Source organism: Staurois parvus, unplaced genomic scaffold (assembly GCF_062004578.1).
Source record: "Staurois parvus isolate SC_StPar_1 unplaced genomic scaffold, SC_StPar_1.0 ptg000541l, whole genome shotgun sequence".
Lineage (NCBI taxonomy): Eukaryota > Metazoa > Chordata > Amphibia > Anura > Ranidae > Staurois > Staurois parvus.
In genome coordinates, this window is record NW_028318337.1 from 1,207,730 (window position 1) to 1,233,659 (window position 25,930).

At 39.4% G+C, this 25,930-nt stretch overlaps 1 protein-coding gene across 3 annotated transcripts in view; it reads right to left on the bottom strand.

Moving 5' to 3' along the window:
* Positions 1-25,930, bottom strand: part of AP3D1 (adaptor related protein complex 3 subunit delta 1) — a 147,682-nt gene that overhangs the window by 98,950 nt on the left and 22,802 nt on the right. For all 3 annotated transcript variants that reach the window (XM_089690751.1, XM_089690750.1, XM_089690749.1), the window contains exons 3-13: positions 18,049-18,129; positions 17,887-17,967; positions 15,369-15,476; positions 13,615-13,744; positions 13,382-13,521; positions 8,819-8,892; positions 7,581-7,630; positions 3,887-3,936; positions 3,620-3,668; positions 3,394-3,539; positions 5-153 (exon numbers count right to left, since the gene is read on the bottom strand). In XM_089690751.1, coding sequence (XP_089546877.1) covers positions 5-153; positions 3,394-3,539; positions 3,620-3,668; positions 3,887-3,936; positions 7,581-7,630; positions 8,819-8,892; positions 13,382-13,521; positions 13,615-13,744; positions 15,369-15,476; positions 17,887-17,967; positions 18,049-18,129 — 1,058 coding nt within the window. The remainder of the gene's footprint in view (positions 1-4; positions 154-3,393; positions 3,540-3,619; positions 3,669-3,886; positions 3,937-7,580; positions 7,631-8,818; positions 8,893-13,381; positions 13,522-13,614; positions 13,745-15,368; positions 15,477-17,886; positions 17,968-18,048; positions 18,130-25,930) is intronic.

Sequence of the window (25,930 nt, forward strand, 5' to 3'; positions counted from 1 at the left end):
TTACCACTCGAAATTGGTAATATACTGGTAATTAGATTGGCTGCATATATCTATAATTTTTGTCAGTAATTCATCTCTGTAAGCAGTTCCTTCTGCTTTGTCAACATGGATCATCAATTTCTTCACAATCTCCATCAGATTCTTTTTTGACACCTGTACAAAACATTAAAAACACCAAAAAATAAAATACAAAAAAAATATCACACAAAGTATCAGAACACAAAATATTCACCTGTCAATCCACTGCCGTTTTGCACTTCTTACCCCAACTGTCATAACATTGTGCTATATCAGCAGCATATGCATGGTGTATATTAGGCACGTAGCTCATTTATTTAGAGCCGAACTCCAGCCTTACCTTTGATCTTGTACAGATGTACAGGTTCCTCTCCTGTATTGAAATGGTTTTCTATGATTTCACTGCAGTGTGCATTAGAAGCTGCAGCAAGTCAGAGCCTGACTTGTTTACTGGCTGAAGAACATCCACTATCATCTAATGCTTTACTCTTCACACTTGAAGTTCCTGGCCAAGCTTTCGCGTTCATTGGATTTGAGTACTGTCAATAATGGAGGCTCTGCATCACTTGTGAACATTATCTAGGGCAGTCTACACGTAAACCGACCTTGCCTAGTAATGCATACTCCACCAGGGTGGCAATTTTTGATTTGCATAATACTCCCAATTGCCGCCCAACTGTTTGCATTAGATCTCAGAGCTTTTAAGAGGTGTATGAAGGTAGGATTCTATGTTATTTTCAGAAAGCCAGGTACAGCACTCTCTTGACCACCAACCATTATCTGCCTACGTTACATAGACACAGAGTGATGATGTCATGGGGCTTAAAACAGGGAATATAATAAAAATGGAAAGGGATCATTTAAACATTTCATAAGTATGTTGATAAGTGGGGCAAAGGAGGAACCAGAGAAGGTAAAATATAAGCAGAATAAACCTCAGCTTTAAAGTAGAACTAAAGACAATTTGTTTTCTAATTTTGGATAGGAATTAGAATGCTTGTCAGTTTTTATTGCTGTCTGGGTCCCCATTAAGGAGATTCACCCTATTTGTCCAGTTTGCCATTATCAATGAGAGTGAAAGTAGAAAAAAATCCCAAATTTTGGGTTGTCCCCAAAAAAGTAATAGAGGGGAAATATTCCAATGGGGACACTAGTTCTGGTGATTCGGGGGTCCCCAAGGAATTCACTTAATTTGCAGAGATTTCCTCTAACTTCCTGTCCTGCTAAGGGAAAGGAAGTAAAGGGAAAACTCTGCAATGGGACACAGAGGGTGAAAACATTTTGACAGGGGTTACAACCTTCCCTTGTGATATTTTGCCAATAGTTCTACATTAATCCTTCTGTAATAACCAATTTATGTCTGTATTTTTATACAAGATGAACTTTAGTCACTGAGGATTTATCAAAACTGGAGCAAACAGATACTGGAGCAGCTGTGCATGCAAAAAAGCTTCTGTTTTCCATTCTCAAAGCTGAAAATAAAAGCTGATTGGTTGCCATCGACATCGGGTCCATATTCTGTCTGATCTAGTTTGGTTCAATTCCCACCCACTATTTATTAAACACCATTATGAATGAGTAATCATTGTTTCAAAACTGCAAAAGAAATCAGTTGTTCTTGCTATAGTACAATATCAGTGGCAACTCATGAACTCAGTCACTGTACCACCACAATGGTCCTGTGCAATAAAGCATTCATTTTATCAGACAATGCATAAAAGCCAAACTGGCACATAGCCAAATACACAGTTGAAATTCATATATGTTAATTGATTTATCTGCAAAAAGGATTTGTAATTCCTATCAGACAATCTTGAGTCAGAACCCTGCTATAAAGATCTCTGTACAATTTTCTGGTTTAGATTCCCAGGTTCCTTAAAGCAGAACTACTCTTAAAAGCATCCCCCCCTCTAAGAATTGGCAGTTTTTAGGAGGGGAGAGGGGAGTGGGTACTTGCTTCCACTCTTGGCAGTTTGAACAGACGTTGGCCCCCCATCCTTTCGGGACATATCACAGGTCCTAGAAGACTTGCAGGACCATTCACAAAGCACAGTGCGGCTTGCGCATGTGCAGTTGGAAACTGGCAGTAAACCCACAAGGCTTCACTGCCTGTTTCCCTTAGTTAAGATGCTGGCGTCTGGACCCGAAGCCAAATGAAGAAACGGCTCAGGTGAGGACAGCGCTGGATTCCTGGAAGGGTAAGTGTCCTCATATTTAAAGTCAACAGCTACAGTATTTGTAGTTTTTGACTTTTAATTTTGGGAGAAAATGGCTCAATTCAACCATCAACACAGTAAGTGTTGATGACTAAATCTCTACACCAAACGCTTAGTTTATATAATTTTTTTTTTTTAATATATATATATATATATATATATATATATATATATATATTTATTTTGCGTAAACAACATGAAAGCATGGATCCATCCTGCCTTGTATCAATGGTTCAGGCTGGTGGTGGTGGTTTAATGGTGCGGGGGATATTGTCTTTGGGCCCCTTAGTACTAATTGAACATCGTAAAGACGCCACAACATACCCGAGTATTGTTGCTGACCATGTCCATCCCTTTATGATTATAGTGTACCCATCTTCTGATGGCTACTTCCAGCAGGAAGTACCATGTCACAAGGCACAAATCATCTCAAACTGGTTTCTTGAACATGACAATGAGTTCACTGTGCTCTAATGGCCTCCACAGCCACCAGATTTCAAACCAATAGAGCACCTTTGGGATGTGGTGGAATGGGAGATTCTCATCATGGATGTGCAGCCAACAAGTCTGCAGCAACTGCATGATGCTATCATGTCAATATGGACCAAAATCTCTGAGGAATGTTTCCAAAACCTTGTTGAATCTATGCCATGAAGAATTAAGTCAGTATTGAAGGCAAAAGGAAGTCCAACCTAGCAAGGTGTACCTAATAAAGTGGCTGGTGAGTTTATGTTGCTACCAGTTTCCAGACCCCGCATTTCACTCAATGACAAGCGTATAGGTCAGTTAAGTGGCAATGCAGAAAAATGATTATATTTTTGAAAACTTGTGCAACTGAGAGGCCTTTTTCTGTAAATTGGAAGGTTTACCAAGTCCTTTTCGGGAGGCTAGCAGAGCAGAATACTTTTAAATACTTTTGTATTTTGCAAAACCCACTGTCTTATATCACTGCATTCGATCAAAAGAAAAAGAAGATGCCTTCTTCTAGTGATAATCTTTAAGACTAGCCAAGCAACTGAGCTAAAACTTGTTACCTCAGAACCTTCTTTAATTTTCTTATGGTAGTCTGTAGATTTTGATATGGATTCTTCATAAACACTACCTTGCGTTTCACAATCATGGTCTTTTAATAAATGAGTTAGATATAAAACTTCCTTACCATTCCATAAAGCAAATCCAGGGCTCGCAACCTTATGGACTCATCTTTGTCATCAAGACACTGCAGGATAAGGTCCTTGTGAGACTGAACAGATTTGGGATGGGTCTTCAAGATTTTGGACATAGCCAACAACCCCAAATACTTCACTGTTAACAAACACAAAACTATAAGCTTGGAGTGCAGTCTAAGGAATATCTGTAATTTATCTCCCTATAACTTCACTTACAATTTTGGTCAGAGTCTTCAATAAGAATCCTTAACTTCTGGACACAGAGCTACAAAGAATAGATGGGTTAGAATAACTTTCTGCTATAACCAACAAAGTGAAAAAACCAAATGTCACTTACTGGGGGAACACAAAAAAAAAAAAAAAAAAGAAAGAAAAAGAAAAACAAGTGGTAATCAAGCAAGACTGTCAAATCTATAGCTTTTAACACTCCTAACGGCTACCTGAAAAAATGCTTGAAGGATAAGGACAATTAAGTAGAATTACCTGAATACTGGCACTGTGATTAGGCATCCCAGATGATAATGATATTAAAACTATGGGTAAGCAGAACAAACACAGCATGTCAGGGGATAATTACCTGTACACAATGTTACAGTAAAGTATGAATTAAAAGCATTTTATAAATGTCAAAAATAGTTCTGTGGATTTTTATGCTAATTTTCACACCTAAGTTATACTTTTAAATGAACCTGTGCTTTGCCTATGGCAAAGTAAATTTACAGGTTCACTTCAATGCCACAACAACAAGCACATAACCCACCTTCCTTTCACTCCCCTTACACTTCAAAAGCTAGAAGCAAAGAAAGGAAACCCTGTCTAAGTGTCAAGTTGTGTATTGGAGTCTATACAGAGCTGATGATATGATTTCTGTCCACTTGTGGCAGCACCAGGTGCATAAGCAGCCAAACACAGAGTATAAAAGTTGTAATATGGAAGGAAGGGCTGCCATTAAAATTCCCTATTTCTTTAACCCGCTCAGGGAAAGCACAAGTTCGCTTAAAAGAACTGCTGCTATGAAAGATTATTAGAGGCTATTACTGAACTCTCCCTTTGAGAAGGCTTGATTCCTGTCATTTTGATGCTTTGACTTCAGTGCTGTCCAAGCTTCTGACCAAAAACAGGTATAGAAAAAAGTTGTGACACTTTTCTGACTTTCATTTTAAATGCTTGTTCTAAGACTCTGACTGAAACCTACAAAAAAGTGAGACACAGCCAATAATCTAGCATTATTTAGAAAGAGGCTTTCAGGGTAATCACGCAATACTTCTCACATGAAGAATCACTTTCAAATTCCATTCACCCTAGTGTGCTTTTTCCTACGTCTACTGCCATGCAAAACAATGAAAATCATGTTATTCTCTATGGTGCCCATTCCCATCATTGCAAACATGGTGAAATGCAATTTTTAAAAAAAGGTGCAAATGCCGCTTTGGGGACAAGACAATACATTTTTGGCCCCATAGACTTCAATGAGAGCATACGCAAAGCGCATGTAAAATAAATATATAAATAAAAACACATTGAAACGCATCTAAAACATATGTAAAAATGTGCAAAAAAAGCGCACTTAAAAATGCATGATTATGCTGTAGCACTATTTATTTATTAACTTCAGGTACTTATATAGAGCCGTCAATTTACGCATGTTTTTACTATGTAGGGCAAAGCAATAGGTTTTCTGTAATACTCCTTTTGCCTAATGCACATTTCTTTATACGCAACTCTGTTCAGCTATCAGGAATTAAGAAAGTCCTGTGTAGGTCTGGAGTTGCTCTAGTGGTTTACACTTGGTGAGGGACTCTCTCTGTCCCCATGTAATAGCACTGGCAACAGTGCTGTTAATTGGACTGAATCATACGCTCTTCCAAACCTGGATATATTAGGGATTTACTTCACTCCTAGCATTTGAATAGAGTGGCAGTGGAGCAAAGCAAAGGCAAACTTAAGCTTTCCCCTTATCCCTTCTTCCTTCCCTAATTCTGTTCTACCTCTTGAAAAGGCTTCCCCTGTTCTATAAGTAAAAACATTTTGACATTTTTCACCAAACACTATCTTACCAACCGATGATGTAGTAATGCACAACCTCAGTTTAAAAAGGTTGTGTAAAATCTACATTAAGAAAGAATGCAATGATTTGCACATCTCAAACTCATCTTTTATTCACAATAGAAAACATATCAAATGTTTACACTGAGAAAATGTACCATTTTTGGCAAAAAAAACAAAAGGTAATTTTGAAATTGATGGTAGCAACACGTCTCAAAATAAGTTGGGACAGGGCAGCAAAAAAGCTGGCAAAGTACAACCTCAATTACAAAACAATTGATAGAGGGCCATGTTTACCATGGTGTAGCATTCTTTCTTCTAAAACCACTCTGTAAACATCTGGGAGCTGAGGAGACCAATTGCTGGATTTCTAGCCTGAACATATGCAGCTCTATAACCTGGATATACTTCTATACATTCAGCATTGATGGTGCCTTTCCAGATGTGTAAATTGCCAATTTCATACTTCCTATACCATCGGAGATGAGGGCTTTTGAACTGGACGCTGATAACAAACCTGAAGGTCCCTCTTCTCTTTAGTCTGGAGGATGTGGAAACCATGGTTGGCAAAAAGAATGTCAACTTTCAATTTCTCTGACCACAGGACAGTTTTACCCTTTGCAACAGACCAGTTTAAATGAACTTTGGCCCAAAAGACACGGATCATGTTCAGATATGACTTCTTTTTTCAATATTGCGTTTCGGCCTTGTCCCTTGCACACAGAGATTTCTCCAGATTCTCAGAATCTTTTGAATATATTATGTACTGTAGATGATGATATAAAGTCTTTGCAATTTTATGTTGAAGAACATTATTCTGAAATTATTAAACTGTTTTTAATAGCTTTCTACAGATTGGTGAACCATTTTTACTTCTGAGACTCTCTGGCTCTCTAATACCCTGTTCACATCGGTGCGACTTGGCATGCAATTTGCATCCCCTGTGACTTGCAAATCGCATGCCAATTCGCACCCAATTGTCCGCAATTGGAGCGGTCATATCGGTGCGGTTCTGACGTGGCCGGAGCTGCACCAATTTCAAAAGTAGTATATGCACTACTTTTGTGCGATTTGCATAGACATCTGTATCAGATGTCTTGCAAATCGCATTTGAAATAGGCGGGTCCCCTGACTTTGAAATCATGTGACTTCACTGTAAGTCGCACGATTTCAAAGTCAGGCTTGATTTGAACGGGGGCTAAGTTGCCCTTCTTATACCCAATCATGTTTCTGACCTGTTGCCAATTAACCTAATATGTTTGCAAAAAGTTCTTCCAGATCTTCCTTGTTAGTACCACTAACTTTGCCAGCTTTTTGTTTCCCTGTCCCAACTTTTTTGAGACTTGTTGCTGCCATCAAATTCAAAAAGACCTTATTTTTTCTTAGAATGATATGTTTTCTCAGTTTAAACATTTGATATATGTTATATTTTCTATTGTGAATAAAATATGGCTTTTTAAATTTTTTAAATCATTGCATTCTGTTTTTATGTAGATTTTACAGTGTGTCCCAACTTGCATCAGTTCTGACTGCTTACAATGGAAACATATGATGTTGAACGTTTGGGTAAGCCCTGTTAAATATGGAAAAAAGTAGAATAAAAAAAAAAAAACAATAGCAAACCCATCATTTTTGCCCTGCATGAGCAAAACACGTTTGCTTTCAATGTAAGATTTGGATGTCTTATTACAAGTTGAAATGAGTAACACCAGGAATGGGTGCACTCCAAGGACACTTAATTTTATGACTCTGGGAGTTAGCTTCCTGCAAGACTTACTGCTGAGAAGATGCCTCAAAAAGGAACAGCAGATTTCCACTGGTAAAATAGGTTGTGTCTGGAATTCCACTTAAAATTAGGAGTGTCAATCTAAAACGGCAACTGCAAATTAACTTTATAGGAGTACTAAAATCAATCTTGCTGAATGAGAAAAGATCTCTGTAAATTTTAGTATTCAAAATAATTTTTGTGTTAAGCGAACACACAGAAGGTATAAAAGAATCTGGAATATGTCGACAATACCAGACATATTGTGCCCTACTTCTCAGATATAAATGGTTTTATGTAAAAATCTAAATCATAATATTTATTCCTTTAAATATGTGGTGTCAACTCTATGTTCATTTCACTTACCTGCTATTACAGTATTTACACATTCGTAGAGCAAGGACATTGCAGATGTGCTGTTTATGAAAGAAAAAAAAAATTTAATTATATACTTAAAGCATATATAGGAAACTGTGAGCCACAGAGTAAAGCAATGACTGTGTTGTATGCACATTACCCGAAACATCAGCCTTTTATGATCCTAGAACTACTTTGATATATTTATCTAATTCATGGTATTTGTATGCATCACAACTGCTTTTCCTCCCAACAGAATCAAAGTAAATTCAAAAAATAGCCGGCTGCAGCTTGTGGAGAGGTCAAGAGAGCAGAAGTACCTTTGAAGCAGTTCAGAAGGATCTCAGACGTATGCATAATAAGCAGCATTTGTCATTCATGAGAAACTGTTTTTGCTCTGCTTTTCGAATTACGGCAAGTTTGCACACAACGTACAGCTGCCAGGAAAGTAAACCACTGCAGTTTTCTCTGTCCATTATGGCTGTGGTAGGGGGCAATGTGTTGTGCAATTCATCACACACACACAGCTCTTTCCCCTCCCCACTTGATCTGCTGCGCTGCTGTACAGTGACATGAGATGTTGTAGAGCGAGTTGCAATAAAATGTAGCATATCTGCATTTAATCGCAGCTTGCTGCAGCATAGCTCTGGGTTATGTTGCAGTGTGAATGGAACATATAGAAAACAATTGTTTTCTTCGGTATCCTTGCTGAGACTGACGTTTTACAATGCAGTTAAATGCCAATCACTGCACATAGTACAGCCTTAGGACTAATTAACACACACGGGGAAAGATGTTTTACTGCATTGTAAAAGGCCTGTCACTGCAAGGACACACCGAAAACAACCATTTCCTGTGTGTCCCATTCACACTGCAATGCAGCCTGGAGCTGCGCTAACCTGCAGGCATGCTGCATTTTATTGCAGAGCACTGCACTGCTGTACAATGCCATGAATGAAGTGTACATTTGTACACTTAAAATAAAGTTTGTCCCCCAAAAAAATAGGGAGAAGTGTGTGCACTACACAGCCCCCTACCACAGCCAAAAGGACAGCTGACAGAGAGGAAACAATAGCAGTTTACCTCCCTGGCAGCCGCACATTGTGTGTGAAATGACCAATAATGATAACATGACCAAAAATAAACCACAAAGAAAAAGCAAAATCTGAAGAACACCTGCCTAAAACAATATCTAGAACTTTTAGCAAGAAAAACTAAAAAAATAAACAAAGGCTGGACTAAGCTACCTGTGTATTAAGTTGGTCAGTGGTTCAATAAGCTTCTTTCCCAGTCGTGGTTCCAAGGGAGTAAGTGCACCAAACTAAACACAAAAAAGAGTGGAGGAAAATACAAGATCAATTTAAAATTGAAATATATCGAAGCACAAGAACAACCTTTATATATATAATGCAGCTTACCAACCAGCCCTTGGATGTGGTGGCTGCACTTATCCCCAACCCCTCCCCCATTGTACTGTGTCCACTAAGACAAAATAATGTTAGGACTTCAGAACACCTCCCCCTCTACAATATATGGGGGGGAGGCAGCAGGACAAAGAGGTGGACTGGGTAGAGCTGATAAGGCTTGAGATACTGCTGCACAGCCCACAGGAAGTTAACAGCTGACTAGATTTTGGGCAGGATCAACAGTATTTATGCATTTATCAAACAAATATAACAAATGGTAATGCAATATACTGTATAACGGGCCAAAAGGGAAGCAAATAAGAGAAGGTAATTGCTGGGGTAACTTGCACTTAAAGAATTTATTTTAATTACATAAGACTTTTCAACAAATCATATGGACTATGGTGTCACTGAAATGTTTATGTACTTGCACTAGAAATAAAATGGAAAGGGAAACTGAACTGTAATAACCAAAATAATGGGAGGATACACAGTGCCCACAGAAGAGATGTTTCCTCAATGGGGCACTGTTCTGTTAATTTAAAGTGGCTCCAAAGGCTCAAGGTTTTTCACCTTCATACATTCTATGCATGAAGGTAAAAAAGATCTAAAAATCTTCCATGTACAGTGTCGTCCCCCCCCCCCCTAGGCAATCCTTACCTAAGCCCCCTTGTCCCAGTGATGTTCATCATAGCCTCAGCTGTATGGAGACTATCCTTCCTCACTGGCTGTTGCAGAAGCAAGAGCCCATTGGCTCCCACTGCTGTCAATCACAGCCAGTGAGCCAAGAGTGGGGGGCGGGGTCTGTGTGTCTTATGGACGTATAGAGCAGCAGCTTGGGAAGGAGCACACATCAGTGCCCTCAGAGCAAGCAAATGTCTCTGGGGGCACTGATCAAAGGGGAGGAGCCAGGAGTGTCGGTGGGGAGCCCAAAAGGAAGAGGATCGGGGCAGTTGTGTACAAAACTACTGCACAGAGCAGGTGAGACATGTTTATTATTTTCTTAAAAAAAAAATGAAGCTTTAGTATCACTTTAAAGAATATGTAAAGCCTCACCTTCTAAAACAACCCACTCAGTTCAAAATAGAAATTAAAGGCAAAACATTTGTGTATACATATAAAATAAAACCTTATAAATACTTTTTTCCCGTTTTATAAGTGATCACATATCTATCTATCTCTCTATCTCTCTATCCATCTATCTATATCTCTATATAAAAATTTATTTATTACACACACACACACCATAGTTTGTAGACGCCATCACCTTCATGCAAACCAAACAATATACACTTGATACAATATACACTTATTGGGATTTTTTTTTTTTTTTCACAAAAATATGAAGCAGATTATATTTTGGCCAAAATTTATGAAGAAATTTGATTTAAATTTTTTTTATTGGATAGGTTTTATAGCAGAAAGTAAAAAAAAAATATTTTTTCACATTTCAATCTTTCTTCCTTTATATCACAAAAAATAAAAAACCCAGTGGTGATCAAATACCACCAAACGAAAGCTCTATTTGTGTGAAAAAAATTATACAAATTTTGTTTAGGTATAGCGTTGCATGACCATGCAATTACCAGTTAGAGTAGCGCAGTGCTAAATAGGGAAAAATAGCCTGGTCATGAAGGGGATAAAACTTTAAAGCGGAACTCCACCCAAAAGGAGAAGGTCCGCTTTAAGGCTTCCTATCCAGCTCCTGTTTGGGAAATGGAGCTTTCAGGGAAGAGGGAGAGAGAGGGTACCTGATTTTGACAGGTACCCACTCCCACTTTCGCTCCGCCCGCCTAGGCGATCAAAAGTGGAAGTTCTCCACCCCCCCTTCCCTCCAGTAGACTTCTGGTCCCAGGAGACTGCCGGACCTATTCACGTTGTGCAGAGCCACTCACGCATGTGCAGTAGGCACCCAGCTGTGAAGCCACCAGCTGTTACAGCCAAATGCCCATAGTAAAGATGCCAGCACCACGAAGAGAGACACAGGAGGTTGAAAACTGCTGGCCGAGCACAGCGCTGGAACACAGGACAGGTGAGCGACTGTTTATTAAAAGTCTACAAAAACTTTGGAGACTGGAGCTGCGCTTTAAAGGGGCTCAAGTGGCTAACTTTAAGGGCAAGTATAATTGTCAAAAGGGTGTCCTTGGCACATGTTAGTAATGCACTCACCTAGCACTCCCCAGATCTCTGTATCTAAAGAGTGTAGCATGCCAAACAATTTGTTACACGCAAGCAATTTTATGCACACTTGAGAGAGCAGTGCCTGATAAACTACTTCCAGGATATTAATAACTACGTTGACTGCTCAGGAGATGTAAAGCATAAGTGCCAGATGTGCTATTTCACCTAGCACTTAAGTGTACACATTCCAAATAGTAATTTCCAATCTGTATAAAATTTAAAGGGCCACTCTCACAAGAAATATTTTATTGTGATAGCTATGTGTTTAGTGCACATCCTGAGTGTTATAATGGTTGGGGAAAACTTCAACATTTCCAGGGGCACTTTCAATAGGCACCTTGGCAGTGTTTTAGTTTGCCCCAACCTATGCTGCACAACCTGGTCCACACACAAATGTGGGAAAAATGTAGTTGGAGTTTCGTACACTGTGTACAGAATGCCTCCAGGTTACCATATTGCTTTGCATAATTACAGTGCTGTAGATTGAAAAGAAAATTTATAATAATGTTATATTACAATATGGTTTGTGTTGCAATTATATAAGCTATCATTTTTTATTTGCAATATTTTTTCCCCACGAAAGTAGAGTTCCCCTAAAAGCAAAGATTATACCCAATTTGTTGCGAAGATCTAAAAAGATGGGGTTGCGTACAGTAAAGAGGGGGAGCAAGTGCCATCAAAAGCACCAAAGGTGCCACTCCTTAATGGGGAGCGGGGAACAAGGTCTTGAAGTAGAATTTCCCCTTTTGGGTGGAACTCTTGCTTTAAATTATTACAAAACCAACAACAGTAAAATCAGTCTGTATATGCAGTAAAGAATGTTTGTTTAACTCACTGTGGGTTAATCCTCCACATTGTGTAAAAAGGCTGTTTGGATCCTGTCTTCTCTGATCCTCCCCTTCTACGGTCACAATCCATCTGCTGTTAGTACAGAGCTCTAGGAGTCACTCTGTACATGCTCAGTTTGGTGTGTATTGGTAGGGAGTGTTTTTTTTTTTCTTTGGGAGGGTGCATGTGTCAATCAGCACTGTCCAGAAAGAGGGTCAGGTGTCATGCAGCCTCAAAGGCTGAAACCTCCTCTTGCAATATTAACCAGTGCTCGGCCAGACATGGATAAAAGTCACAAGACTGCTATATACTGCTGATGAGAAATGTTATTCAGCAGTTTATATTTACTACAATAATTGCATTTCCATGTTCTGTGTACTATGGGAGACCAGATATAGTGAATGTAGGGTCCTGGGTTTAGTAAGTGGTTGTAAATCTCAGACACAAAATATGAATTAAGCATATCCCTCTATAGTGTGTACTTGTCTCAATTAAGAGCACTAAGCGGCATTTATGTTTAATACTGTCAGCATGAATAATTTCTGACAAGTTTTCCGGACACCAACACAAAAATGGTGACAGGGAGGAAACTCCAACAGATTGACAGCCTCTCCAGGTCTCTACCCCCCTACTTTTCAGAGCTGAGAGATCCTGTGTAAATTCTGCACTTTGAATGGATGTAGAGGAAAGACAGCCATAGATATACAGGTGCAACCTATGTAGGAGGACTTGTTTCATCTCTGTATATCACCTGAGGCCAGTCAAATCAATGTGTATATGTAAGGGATTACAACCACTTTAAGCAGTCATAGCCAAAGAAAAAATACTGTCCCCTGCCAGCGCACTATACAAAAAGGTACTTTTTTTTTTTTTTCTTTTTTTTTTTTTGAGAAGCAGCAATCTCTGCAGAGATTCAACACACTCCCTGCTGAGTCAGAGCCAGAACTCTCCAATCAGCAGGAAGCATACACTTTGCTAATTGCAAAACTAGAAGTCTGATTAAGCGGATGTCAGACCAGCACGGTTTCCACACAGAGAGCAATGGTCCTTCTCTGCAGCATGCTCTTAAATGACAGGATTTCATACTCCGACTGTGGCTGTGTTAAAATTAACAAAAAAAAAAAATGTTTTTCCACAGCTTTTTTTTAATGCACCTAGAATATATTTAGCAGATTTAAACCAAAAGTTCCATTGAGCTTTAAGGTAACGAATATTAGCTTCCTCAAGTCAAGAAAAGAAGAAGGAGTTAAAATTGATAAATATAGAGATTTTAAATGTGGAACTCGACAGCCTCCTTTTATTTTGCACTCAAGAAGAGGTGTAAATTTAACACCTAGTGGAAAAACTGTAAATTGGATGAAATAAGAGAAAGGAAAAATATACTTTAATGCTTACCAATTTGATGATTTTAATTAGAACCCAGTTGTTCGTAGATGATGTCATGAGCTTGAAGAATAAGGGGGCCAAAGACAGATAATTTTTAGGGTTTCGACGAGCAAGTTCACATATAACATTCACTGCAGCAGACTGCACCCCTGGAAATGATAATGACAAATTGCTTACAATCTAACATCTCTAAACACTGCTAGCTGTAAAGAGAAAAAAAAGGGGGCAGATTAAATGCTTACCTGGGTCAGGGTCCTCTAGCTTTTCTTTGAGTCTTGGGAATGCTGGACGTAAAGACTCTGGGTATTTCAGAAAAACTTTATACATAATCAAAACTGCCTTTTTTCTGATGTAAGGCTTTGTATGGGACATCTGTAGTGATCACAAGATATTTCACTTAAGTCATCTTGGAAGCCTTTTTAATTAATACATTATATTAAAAGAACACAAAGTGAAGACTTTTTTTTTTAAACTAGAAAGACGTTCTACCTTACGCGCCTATTTACACCAACTGGAACATTTTAGAATCTGTATGCATGCGTGCTAGTGTGTTCCGCTTTGGATGGTATAACTGGACAGGAACATCCAGGATTAGATCCTAGCATACAGCTCCTTTGATATATGTTGACAGAACGACTATGAGGCTAGGAGGTATTTTAATGCAATGTTAAAAATTACCATCGTTAAGATTTCTATTTATGTAGTACCTGTGTATACAACAGTTCCATGATTTTAAAAAACTTTTTTAAATAAAATTACCAATTCAGTTTTTAAATTTTACAGTCTTGACACGTGGATTTGAGTTATTTAAGAGCCTTTAAAATCTCAATACAAGTGCCTTCAGTTTTTATATAACTAGATACTTGCAATGTTGGCAAAAGGCAGATACTATTGTTGAAGTTCTCGGTATAAATACACCAAGTTTCAGGAGTAGCACCAGGCTTTCAAAAATCAAACTGTTCAAAAATTTGAATCCTGCACCTATGCTATATTATTATTGTTAAGAGAACAAGTGGCTGGATGTGAATGGATGTCAGTATGTTATATCTAGTGCATTAAAAGTCTTCTGCATGTATAAGGTTGTCATAAAATGATGTCAGAACAGTTTCCTGAGATCAAGAAAATTCTAGACTTCATTGTATATGTTTCTTGCAACCTTCTTTATGCTAACAAAAATTGAATAAACAAACTTTCTTTAACTGTCTCCATTTAGCATAAATGAAGTCCGTTTTTGATTGGACCCTGGAATAAAAACACCAGATTTTGATGATCTGGTATTAATGCCTAAATCCATGGATGGCCTGCTGCCATGTCCTAGGTGTTTTAGAGGAACAGAACTGGGGAACTTGTGCTCAAAAAGGCAAGCAGGGGCAAAGGAATAATCACCAGTATTGCCTGTGGTCTCCCTGCAGTAATGTCAGCAGCCCCAGCAGACTTAGGACCGTTACTCTAGCAAAAAGGCATTGGATACCAAAAATCAAAATCACATATGCTTATTACTCAGAGGTTATATGACAAATCTAACTTCTGAGCAGATCCAAATACCAAGCAAGTGGAGCTATCCTGGGGGAAACTAAAAGTTTTTGTTCAGAGATACCCACTGCCTCCTTACAAAAAAGCGTAATAATAATTTCAGCTGGAAAATATCCTTAAAGGGGAAGTTCCACTTTAGGTCCTCCTCCAACTAAAACATTTGGCACAATAAAATCTTTGCTTGGGCAGTGGGTACCTAGTTTGGATAGCTACCTCCTACCACTTAAATCCAAGAGGAAGTTTGCTCACAGCCTTTTTGTAGCACAGCTGTAATTCCTAAAAAGTATTTCTTCCCAAATGGACTGTTTTTTTGGGGGGGCATGGAGAAGGATATCTTGACAAACACAAGGAGACACGGATGTAATCGTGATAATATTTTCTGCTCAACAAAGTCACTCCTATTTAACAGAAAAAAAAAAATAAAAAAATAATAAAAAAAGGACATGCATGCTCTAATACTTACCAATGTCATAATATCATTGGCTAAATCCCTGGCTAGGTCTGGGGTTACAAAGCATGATAAACCAGTCAGGGCAACACCTGTATCATATTGATTAGGACTACTGAGATCCTGCAAAGAAACAGCGAACAGACAATTATTAGAATACTTTCACAACTGTCAAGAGGTTGATGTACACGTTAATGACAGTTACTGACATAATAAAACAAGTGAACGTCCTCGTTTGACAATGTAAGTCATACTAAAATTTTAGGACGACCATGCAAATTCCACAAAACAAAGCTATCAAAAACCTCCAATTAACTGCTTGCTGACCGGCTTATAGCAGAAATGCTGCTACAGGGCGGCAGCGGTGCGCAAAATCACGTATACATATGTGATTTTGCATTTCCAAATAGGGGGTGCGCGCAAGTCGCCATTTAAGGTTGCGGCTGTCAATCACCAGGCCCCAGCTGCTAATAACTCGCTGGCACCCGGAGATTTCTGAGGATCTCCGATGGGGAGGAGGAATGTTTTGTTTACGAACAGTCCTCCCTGTCAGCTCGGGCACACTGCTGTGGATGGCTGTGCACAGCACAGCCATCCACAGCAGTGATTACAGTGAATCACACACACATACACACCACCCCCTAGTAAAACACTCCCAGCACACACTTAACCCTTTGATCGCCCAACATGTTAACCCCTTCCTGCCCAGTGCCATTAGTACAGGGTCAGTGCTTTTTATTAGCACTGATCCCTGTATTGGTATCACTGGGGATGTCAGTGACACCAAGTCAGTTCCCCCCAGTGTCAGAATATCCGCCGCAGTCCCACTATCGCTGATCGCCGCCATTATTAGTAAAAATTAAAAGAAAAAAAAATCCCAGTATATATAGACCACCATTTGTAAACACTATAACTTTCACGCAAACCAATTAATTTACACGTATTGTGATTTTTAATTTAGCAAAGACATGTAGCGGAATACATTTTGGCATAAATGTATGATTAAATTTGATTAAAATGTTTTTACTGGGACATGTTTAATAGTAAAATGTCAAAAATATTGTTTTTTTTTTCTCAAAATTGTCGGTTTTTTTTTCTATAGCGCACAAGCGATCAAATACCACCGAAAGAAAGCTCAATTCAAGGGAAAAAAAGGACATAAATTTTATTTGGGTGCAGCGTTGCATGACCGCGCAATTGTCAGTTAAAGTAACGCATCACCGCAACGCAAAAAATGGCCTGTCAGGAAGGGGGGGTATATCCTTTGGAGGGCAAGTGTTTAATCAAAGTTTAAAAAACATATATAATTGTACATTCAAATTCATGATGAACAAAATATGCTCATATGAAATCCATCTTAGTATATGGCAGTAGATACTAATGGTCACTGGACAGAAAATTAAATCCAGACACAGACCCAAGTATCTGGACCTCGGTTCAATCATATGATCTTCTACCCCACCTCAACTCTGATAATTGTACTTGTCTGTAATTCTATATGTATGCTGAATGATACAGGAAAATGTCTACAAAGTTTGTGTTTGTAAAAAGTTTTTATTAAAAATTAATAGACGCAATTGGAATCCTTCTCAAAGTAGGCAATTACACTCGCAGTCCACTTTATTAGGTGCACCTTGTTAGTACTGGGTTGGACCCACTTTTACCTTCAGAACTGCCTTAAGTCTTCGCAGCATAGATTCAACAAGCTGTTGGAAACATTCCTTAGAGATTTTGGTTCATATTGACATGAATTACCGTTGCCTATCATCTCAAACCAATCTGCCCATTCTCCTCTGACATCAACAAGGCATTTTTGTCCACACAACTGCCACTTACTAGATATTTTTTCTTTTTTGAACCAATCTCTGTAAACCCTAGAGATGATCGTGTGTGAAAATCCCAGCAGATAAGCAGTTTTTGAAATATTCAGACCAGCCCATCTGGCGCCAACAACCATGCCACATTCAAAGTTACTTAAATACCCTTTCTTCCCCATTCTGATGTTCAGTTTGAACTTCAGCAAGTCATCTTCGCCTAAATGCATCAAGTTGCTGCCATGTGATTGGCTGATTAGTAATTTGTGTTACCAAGCAATTGATCAGGTGTACCTAATAAAGTGGCCAGTGAGTGTATATTGAACTCAGAATGCTTGTTGGACCATAATGGAACCCCAATGTCATTATATGGGCAACCTAACTTACTTTTTGTTAACAAATGCAGCATAGAAGAGAGGTAAAGTCATATTTGAATTTAGGTTCATGTCAATCAGCACTGCCAGTACCCAGACTCGTTCTTTAAAGTCCATCAAAGTGAGATTCATTGCGCATGGTGGAGCTCAAAAATTAGTCTAGACCCTGGAACACATATACATCCTTAAACATTGGTTATGAAGATGTGTAAATAGTCTAAAGCTTCAGTGATTCTCAGAATGCATTTAAGGCCCTGCTTCCACTAGATACAATCTTCTGTCCCCCTCAAGGAAACTAATGAGTTTATGATGACCTAGATTAAAACAGGGCTGCAACTCGCCTACCTTCCTAATTTGGTTTGTGGTCAACATAATGACATCAGTCCCTTCATGAAAGCATTGAGAAGCAGCCAAGTATCCAATCCTCTGTAGAAGACAAAAACAAAGGCTATTAGCAGTTGTTATCAGCAGCAAGCATTTTCAGTCAATGTCACGCCTATAACATACCTTAAATGTGAATTTTGATGCACTCATCACCTCAACGATATTAAATGCAGCCCAACTGATGTCATAGCCCAGCATTTGCAACTGTTTACAAAGAGAAAAAAACAAATCTAAATTACTTAAGCAGATAATATTCATATAATTATATTTTCATGTCTTAAGCTGGCCATACACTTTTTTTTTTGTTCAGCCTGTTGGCCAATCAATCACTTTATACTATGCAGCTTGGTTATACATAGGGTAAAAGATAATAAACGTGCATGACTTTTGAAATTTTTTTTGTAGCCTACGCAGTTCCTACATAAGTAATTCAACAATTTTGTTATATTTCCGGATAAAAATATCCTTTTAATAAAAAGGGTACCAATTATTATTGATTATAGTTTATTTACAAGCTCAGTGCTTACCTCACCATTATACCTTAGGCATAGATCTTCATAGACTTCCAAAAAAAAAAAAAACTGCGCCACAAGGCCTTCAATGTATAGAAAAAAGGTATCAAAAATAAGTAAAATCCCTGTTAGCACCTTACTCGGGGTCATATAACTTAGATGTGAGCCCAAACCTGCATGGTTGGGATCCAGGTTGTTTCGAAGAGATGGCAAGGAGGTTATACAAGGTCTCTTAACTGGTAACAGTCCTCTGATCATACTGATATTTTACCTGTCTACCCGCTGCTTTGTGTGTGTTGCAGTGGGGCACTGTTTTTTATACAACATGGGTATAACCAATGTCCATACTTTGTGCTTATAATGTACAGTAGGGCAAAAAAGTATTTAGTCAGCCACCAATTGTGCAAGTTCTCCCACTTAAAAAGATGAGAGAGGTCTGTAATTGGCATCATAGGTAGACCTCAACTATGAGAGACAAAATGAGAAAAAAATCCAGACAATCACATTGGCTGATTTGGAAAGAATGTATTTGCAAATTATGGTGGAAAATAAGTATTTGGTCACCTACAAACAAGCAAGATTTCTGGCTCTCACAGACCTGTACCTTTTTCTTTAAGAGGCTCCTCTGTCCTGCACTCATTACCTGTATCAGTATAAAAGACACCTGTCCACAACCTCAAACACACTCCAAACTCCACTATGGTGAAGACCAAAGAGCTGTCGAAGGACACCAGAAACAAAATTGTAGACCTGCACCAGGCTGGGAAGACTGAATCCGCAATAGGCAAGCAACTTGGTGTGAACAAATCAACTGTGGGAGCAATAATTAGAAAATGGAAGACATACAAGACCACTGATAATCTCCCTCGATCTGGGGCTCCACTCAAGATCTCACCCCGTGGGGTCAAAATGATCACAAGAACAGTGAGCAAAAATCCCAGGACCACACGGTGAATGACCTGCAGAGAGCTGGGACCAACGTAACAAAGGCTACCATCAGTAACTACGCCGCCAGGGACTCAGATCCTGCAGTGCGAGACGTGTCCCCCAGCTTAAGCCAGTACATGTCTGGGCCCGTCTGAAGTTTGCTAGAGAGCATTTGAATGATCCAGAAGAGGATTGGGAGAATGTCATATGGTCAGATGAAACCAAAATAGAACAGTTTGGTAGAAACACAACTCGTGTTTGGAGGAGAGAGAATGCTGAGTTGCATCCAAAGAACACTATACCTACTGTGAAGCATGGGGGTGGCAACATCATGCTTTGGGGCTGTTTCTCCGCAAAGGGACCAGGATGACTGATCCATGTACAGGACAGAATTAATGGAGCCATGTATCGTGAGATTTTGAGGGCAAACCTCCTTCCATCAGCAAGGGCATTTAAGATGAAATGTGGCTGGGTCTTCCAACATGACAATAATCCCAAACATACCGCCCGGACAACGAAGCAGTGGCTTCGTAAGAAGCATTTCAAGGTCCTGGAGTGGCCTAGCCAGTCTCCAGATCTCAAACCCATAGAAAACCTTTGGAGGGAGTTGAAAATCCGTGTTGCCCAACGACAGCCCCAAAACATCACTGCTCTAGAGGAGATCTGCATGGAGGAATGGGCCAACATACCAGCAACAGTGTGTGCCAACCTTGTGAAGACTTACAGGAAACGTTTGTTATATATCCTTTGTTGGCAATGACAGAGGTCAAAGTATTGAGATGAACTTTTGATACTGACCAAATACTTATTTTCCACCATAATTTGCAAATACATTCTTTCCAAATCAGCCAATGTGATTGTCTGGATTTTTTTTCTCATTTTGTCTCTCATAGTTGAGGTCTACCTATGATGCCAATTACAGGCCTCTCTCATCTTTTTAAGTGGGAGAACTTGCACAATTGGTGGCTGACTAAATACTTTTTTGCCCCACTGTATGTTGATGACCTACCATGTCGGGTGGATTTTTTGCTTTGATGTTGTAACATGTATTGTGCTGAAGAGTGAAATAATACATTTTAAATTTAAAATAACTAGCTGTGAGCTGTAAACAAACATTTTACATTTTGTACTGCCTTTTTGCTAAATAAGGGATTTTATTTCAACACTATTGAAGACCTTATTACTATTGAAGAGCATATCATATTTTTGGAAGTTTTGTTATAGATTGTCAGCTGACACAAATTTTCTCTTTTGAAATCTGTGCACATACTAAAATGGGATATCTCCATCTTACCTAAAACACAGCCTATAAATCTACAAATAAGGCTGACCATACATTATACAATTTTCTGCACAATTTCCTTCAGATTTACCTTCAATTACGTAGTGCAAGGGCCTGCCTAACTGGATAGAATTGAAAGTGTTGTTTAGGCTTGACCCCATATTATATGGTTTTTGGTAAATCCAAAGAAAAATTGTACAAGAAAATTGTATAATGTATGGCCAGCCTTATGCAGGCCATAGATGGGTCGAAAATCGGCCGATTTTTCTTTAAAAAAAACGAAAAAAGCGGTCGTTCAAGCGGCCGACGTTACCAGCAACGGTAAAAAAAAAAAAAAAAAAAAAAAAAAAAAAAAAAAAAAATCGGCCGATTTTCATCCCGTCTACAGCCGGCAAAAAGTGTCCCTGCAGAGATCTCCGCTATTTCTTTAACAGTTCCTTGACATTTATTGGGGTTGCAACAATGTATTTGTATCCATTTAGGATAGATGTTTTTATTCGGAAACAAATACATTGTTGCAACCGCTATAAATGTCAAGGAACTGTCAAAGAAATAGAGGAGCTCTCTGCAGGAACACTTTTTGCCGGACTGGAATTCCTCTTCATCCTCTTCTTCTTCTTCCTCTTCCTCCTCTTCTTCTTTTTGTCTTCCTCTTGCAGGTCACTGCTCATGCACAGATTTTTTTATCGGTAAAAAGATCGGCCGATTTGCCCATCATTGCCGCGAAAATCGGCCGATCGGCAAAATCGGCCGATTTTTTTCCAACTTCACCGATAAAAAAAATCTGCCAAAATACCGAAAAACGGCCAAACAATTAGCCCACTAACGATCCGAAAATCGGCCGATTTTATTTTCGGCCGAAAAATCGGCCATTTTTCGACCCATCTATGGCCTGCATTACATACAAAAATAATTTCTTAAAGCGAGCCTATGCTTTGCCCAATTAGGCCAAAACAACAGGTGTGCTTCCATGTCAGCCCCCCCTGTTCCAGATTATCAGAATTACATTTCTTTTAACCACTTCAGCCCCAAGTCATTTCTGACACTTTTTGTTTACATTTTAAATTAAGTATTTTTTGCTAAAAAATGTCTTAGAACCCAAACATTTAATATTTTTTAAAAGCAGAGGCCACAGAGAAAAAAAGTGGTGTTTTTTGCTTTTTTTATGTCACACGGTATTTGTGCAGTAGTTTTTCAAATGCAATTTTTTTGGGGAAAAAAATACACTTTTGTAAATTTTATTGCAAAAACACAATACATAACCATTTTTTTTGTAAATTATAAATGAAGATGTTAGGCCAAGTGAATAGTTACCAAACGCCACATTTTAAAATTGAGCACACCTGTGCAATGGTGACAAATTACATAAATTTTACAATTTATAGGCGACGCTTTAAAAGCCTTTACCAGTTACCACTTTAGATTTACAGAGTTCTAGGGTTAGAATAAATGCCCATGATCTGATGTATGCGCCGATACCTCATGTGTGGGATGATCGTTGTGTGCGTGCGGGACTGCGCAAGCACAGGGGGGTTTGCGCGCTTTATTTTTTTTTGCTCACTTTTATTGCTGTGACAAGGAATGTAAATATCGCTTGTGACAGCAATAGATACATGACAGGTATTTTTTTTCAAGGAAGAGGGATCTGGGGTTTATAAGTTGGGTGTGGGACGCTGCTTGCTGACCACTTCGATTGCTTGTGCAAAAGAGCCAACCGCCGGCTCTAAAAAATGGTACTGGGGTGATGCCACTTTGGTATAACCAACGAAAGTCCAGTGACATATGGTATGTCGCTGGTCCGGAGGTGGTAATCATTTGCCACCCCATTCACCTGTGGGAGAGGAAAGTAGAAGTCCAATGGATGACAATGTTAGTTTGGTTGGAGCCTACACAGGGTCTAAGGGCCCTCTTCCCTATTACCAAGTGACAACACTGGTGCCTGGACCCTGGCCACTCAAGGCACCAAGCACTGCATTGTGGGAGGAAAGGAATAGTGTCACATACTTGTCAAAAGTACCAGGCATGTCACTTTGCTACTGGCAGCCAAAACGGGCTGGTCTGGGAGTAAAGGAAAAACGACTGTGGAGTGGGGGCAGACGCATATTTAAGAGAATCTGTTACTTTTAACTAGGCAGCAAGGATAACTATAAATCACACAGGGCATGCTGGATGTAAAGGGAGTAGGACCCTTCAACATGATCCTATGTGACCGATTATCATATGGTTTTTGAAAGATTGCTCATACAGCTAAGTGCTATAGTAACGGTGACCTATGAGGATAACACAGCCCAACAAAAAAAGATCTTTTTTCTTGGTGCCTTGCTTTTTAGACCTGTTCTTGGTGTTATTTGGGGTGCTGATTCAGAAAATTGCATTGGCTAGACTGAAACAGCATTAGTTTTTTAGATATGGTCACATTTATATAATTTGTCAGTTTTTGAAAAGATCTTGCTGATCAACTTGTTCTTCTGTACCTAGTTTGTGTTTTTGCGTACAAGTTAGCATATATAGGAGTGTTTTTATTTACTTTCAACTGTAATTTTACATCAGACGCATTGGATTCCAAAATGTGAGTTATTAACCGTAATATAGTTATGATCATATAGGAGGTATTTGTATACTTTAATTAAAGGAGGTATTTAATTTTTGCAAATCGAGCACTGCAGAGGTTCTGGTTACTTTTTACGTTTCTCTTTCACGCTACAAGGTGATTAAATAAAACACTACATTAAAACAACCTGATTTTTGGAGGTGACCAATGTGAAGAGTGGTATATGGCATTTATCCTGCATTTCAAAAACTAGCGCTGATAGGGAACAATTTTTCTTATTTTTTGGAATCAGCAGCTCAAACATACCCAGGAACAGGTCTAACATTTGAGGCACCAAAATTTGTGTTGGCCTATGTAAGTTTTTTTTTTTTTAACTTTTGACACTGATGTTTTATTCACACTTACCCTTTGGCCTCTGTATGATCTGAACAAATGAGGTGATAAATTTCATCATCGCCCATAACTGAAATGGCTATATATCCCTGCATACTTCTTGTAACAGAAAATTTGCAAAGTTCATAAACAATAGCAGCCAGATTTCAATTTACTGCAGTCTGCTCAAAATAAATATATACACCGTATATACAGGACTGTGCATATATAAATTGTTGTAGTCTACTACTACATTTTTACACCATTACTTTTCTGTGCTGTTATACAGTCTAAGTTCTCTAGCTGCTTCTGTTCTTCAGTAAGGTGATAGAAGCAGGATATCACTATATACCCAAGAGTCCACCAGGGATGGAGAAAGTGGTATTTCTAGAGATAAGGGATGTGCAATTCCTATCGCCTGAAGCCCGGGTCATGCAGCTCCAGGCAAAAGGTTTTTCATTTAGCCGACTGTCGGCTCTCTCTCTGCTAAACTATCCGCTGGGTCACTTTTAAAAAGCAGTAGGAGGGGACGTCCCCGTCCCCCCCCCGTGAGCTGTCCCTTGCCACCATGACACCTGATCGCTCTTGCCGGCTGATCTTGGAGGCAGACAAAGACTGGAACTGCTCTGTGCACCTCTATAATATAGGAAACAGGAAGCAATGAGCATACATCACTTTTGGTTTCCCTGGACATAAACAGCGCCATTTTAAAAAATGGAAAGTATTTGATCACACCGATCTGGGTGTGATCAAATGCTTGTAAGAGCAGAGGACAGATCTGGGATCTTATTGACCCTAGATCTCTTCATAAAGAGTACCTGCCACTGCTTATTGCTGTGACAAGGGATGGTTACATTCCTTGTGACAGTAATTAAAAAAAATTAAAAAGTGACGGTCTTGCTGGGGTACTGGGGCAGGGGACCTTCTGGGCTGAGTTGGCTGGGTTTCCTCTGTGATTGGTGGTCATCCCCCCGGAGGAAGTTGGGTCCATAAACCTATCTGGGTTTCCAGCAGGAGGATTTACATGAGTGTCCCACTTCCTGGGGGACTCCTATTTCTACTGACGTGGTTATGTTATTGACCGTTTTATGTTTGTTGCCTTATGCCCCCTGGGGACCTGTGTTATTGATGTATCCATTTTTAGCCATGTGTTTAGTGGAAGAGCCACCCCAAACTGGTATCCTTGGAGTGTAGGATGCATTTCACCATAGATGTGATATGGCTATGCCATTGTACATACCCTTTGTGTTTCTTTTTCTCTTGTCTGTCTTATATTCTCCTCTTTACTGGCTTTTCTGTTTTTGTTTTCTGCAGGGTTTCGGGATGTCATTGACTGGCTGTCCTTGAGGGTGGAAATTGTTGGCCGACCTATGCCTTTTCTGCTGAGCAGATTACACAGATCCCGCCATTGCTTCGCCCCTTTTGAAAGTACATTCAGAAAATGTTTTAAATTCACCTCAGAAGTGGTCTAAAGTTTTTCACCTTAAATCGCAGCACGTTGACGTTGTATGCCTGCAGGAAACCAGGTTTTTCCAGCCATCCACCTCATGATATCTTTCACCTCATTATCCCACTTTTTATATGGCCTCGGCTCTTGAGAAACAACGGGGTGTTCTGATAGCCTTCAAACGCAATCTCCCGTTCACCTGCGTTTGGAATATAGCGGACTCTATGGACAGGTATCTGCTCTTGCAGGGCACCCTTTGGGATCAGGAGGTAACATCTCTCTCCTATTATGCCCCTAAACACTTTCAGTACAAATTTTTCTCACATCTTTGTTCTATCATTTCCCGACACTCTAAGGGCCTTCTTTTTTTGGGGTATTTAAATGTTACCTTGGATTCCGCTCTAGATAGCCATTATGCTGGGGGGGCCCATTCTCACGACTTGGTGCAGGAGGAACGCATGCGCTCACTCCTGCAGTCTGCGGGGCTGGTGGACGTTTGGAGGGAACTTCACCCTGAGCGTGACTTCATGTTCTACTCCAATCCTCATGACAGTTTTTGCAGAATTGACCACGTATTTATGCAGATGCAACAGCTTCCTTTAGTCAGGCAGATCTCTATCCATTCCTTGCCCTGGTCGGACCATGATCCTCTGGTCCTGCTCCTAGCACTTGCATGTATGGCACGGCGCCCTTTTCATTGGCGTATTGAGTCTTTATTGACCACTCAGGTCACCTGTTAGTAAATTGAATCTTTCATACGGACTTATTTTGTGGACAACTCAAGTCGCACCTGTCCGCGGCCCATAAACGTATGTGAGACACCCTGGCTGCAGAACTGGACATACTTGTTTCTTCGTTGGCTGAACAGGCCTTACGTTGGACCAAACATAAGTTGTATACTTGTGCTAATAAGC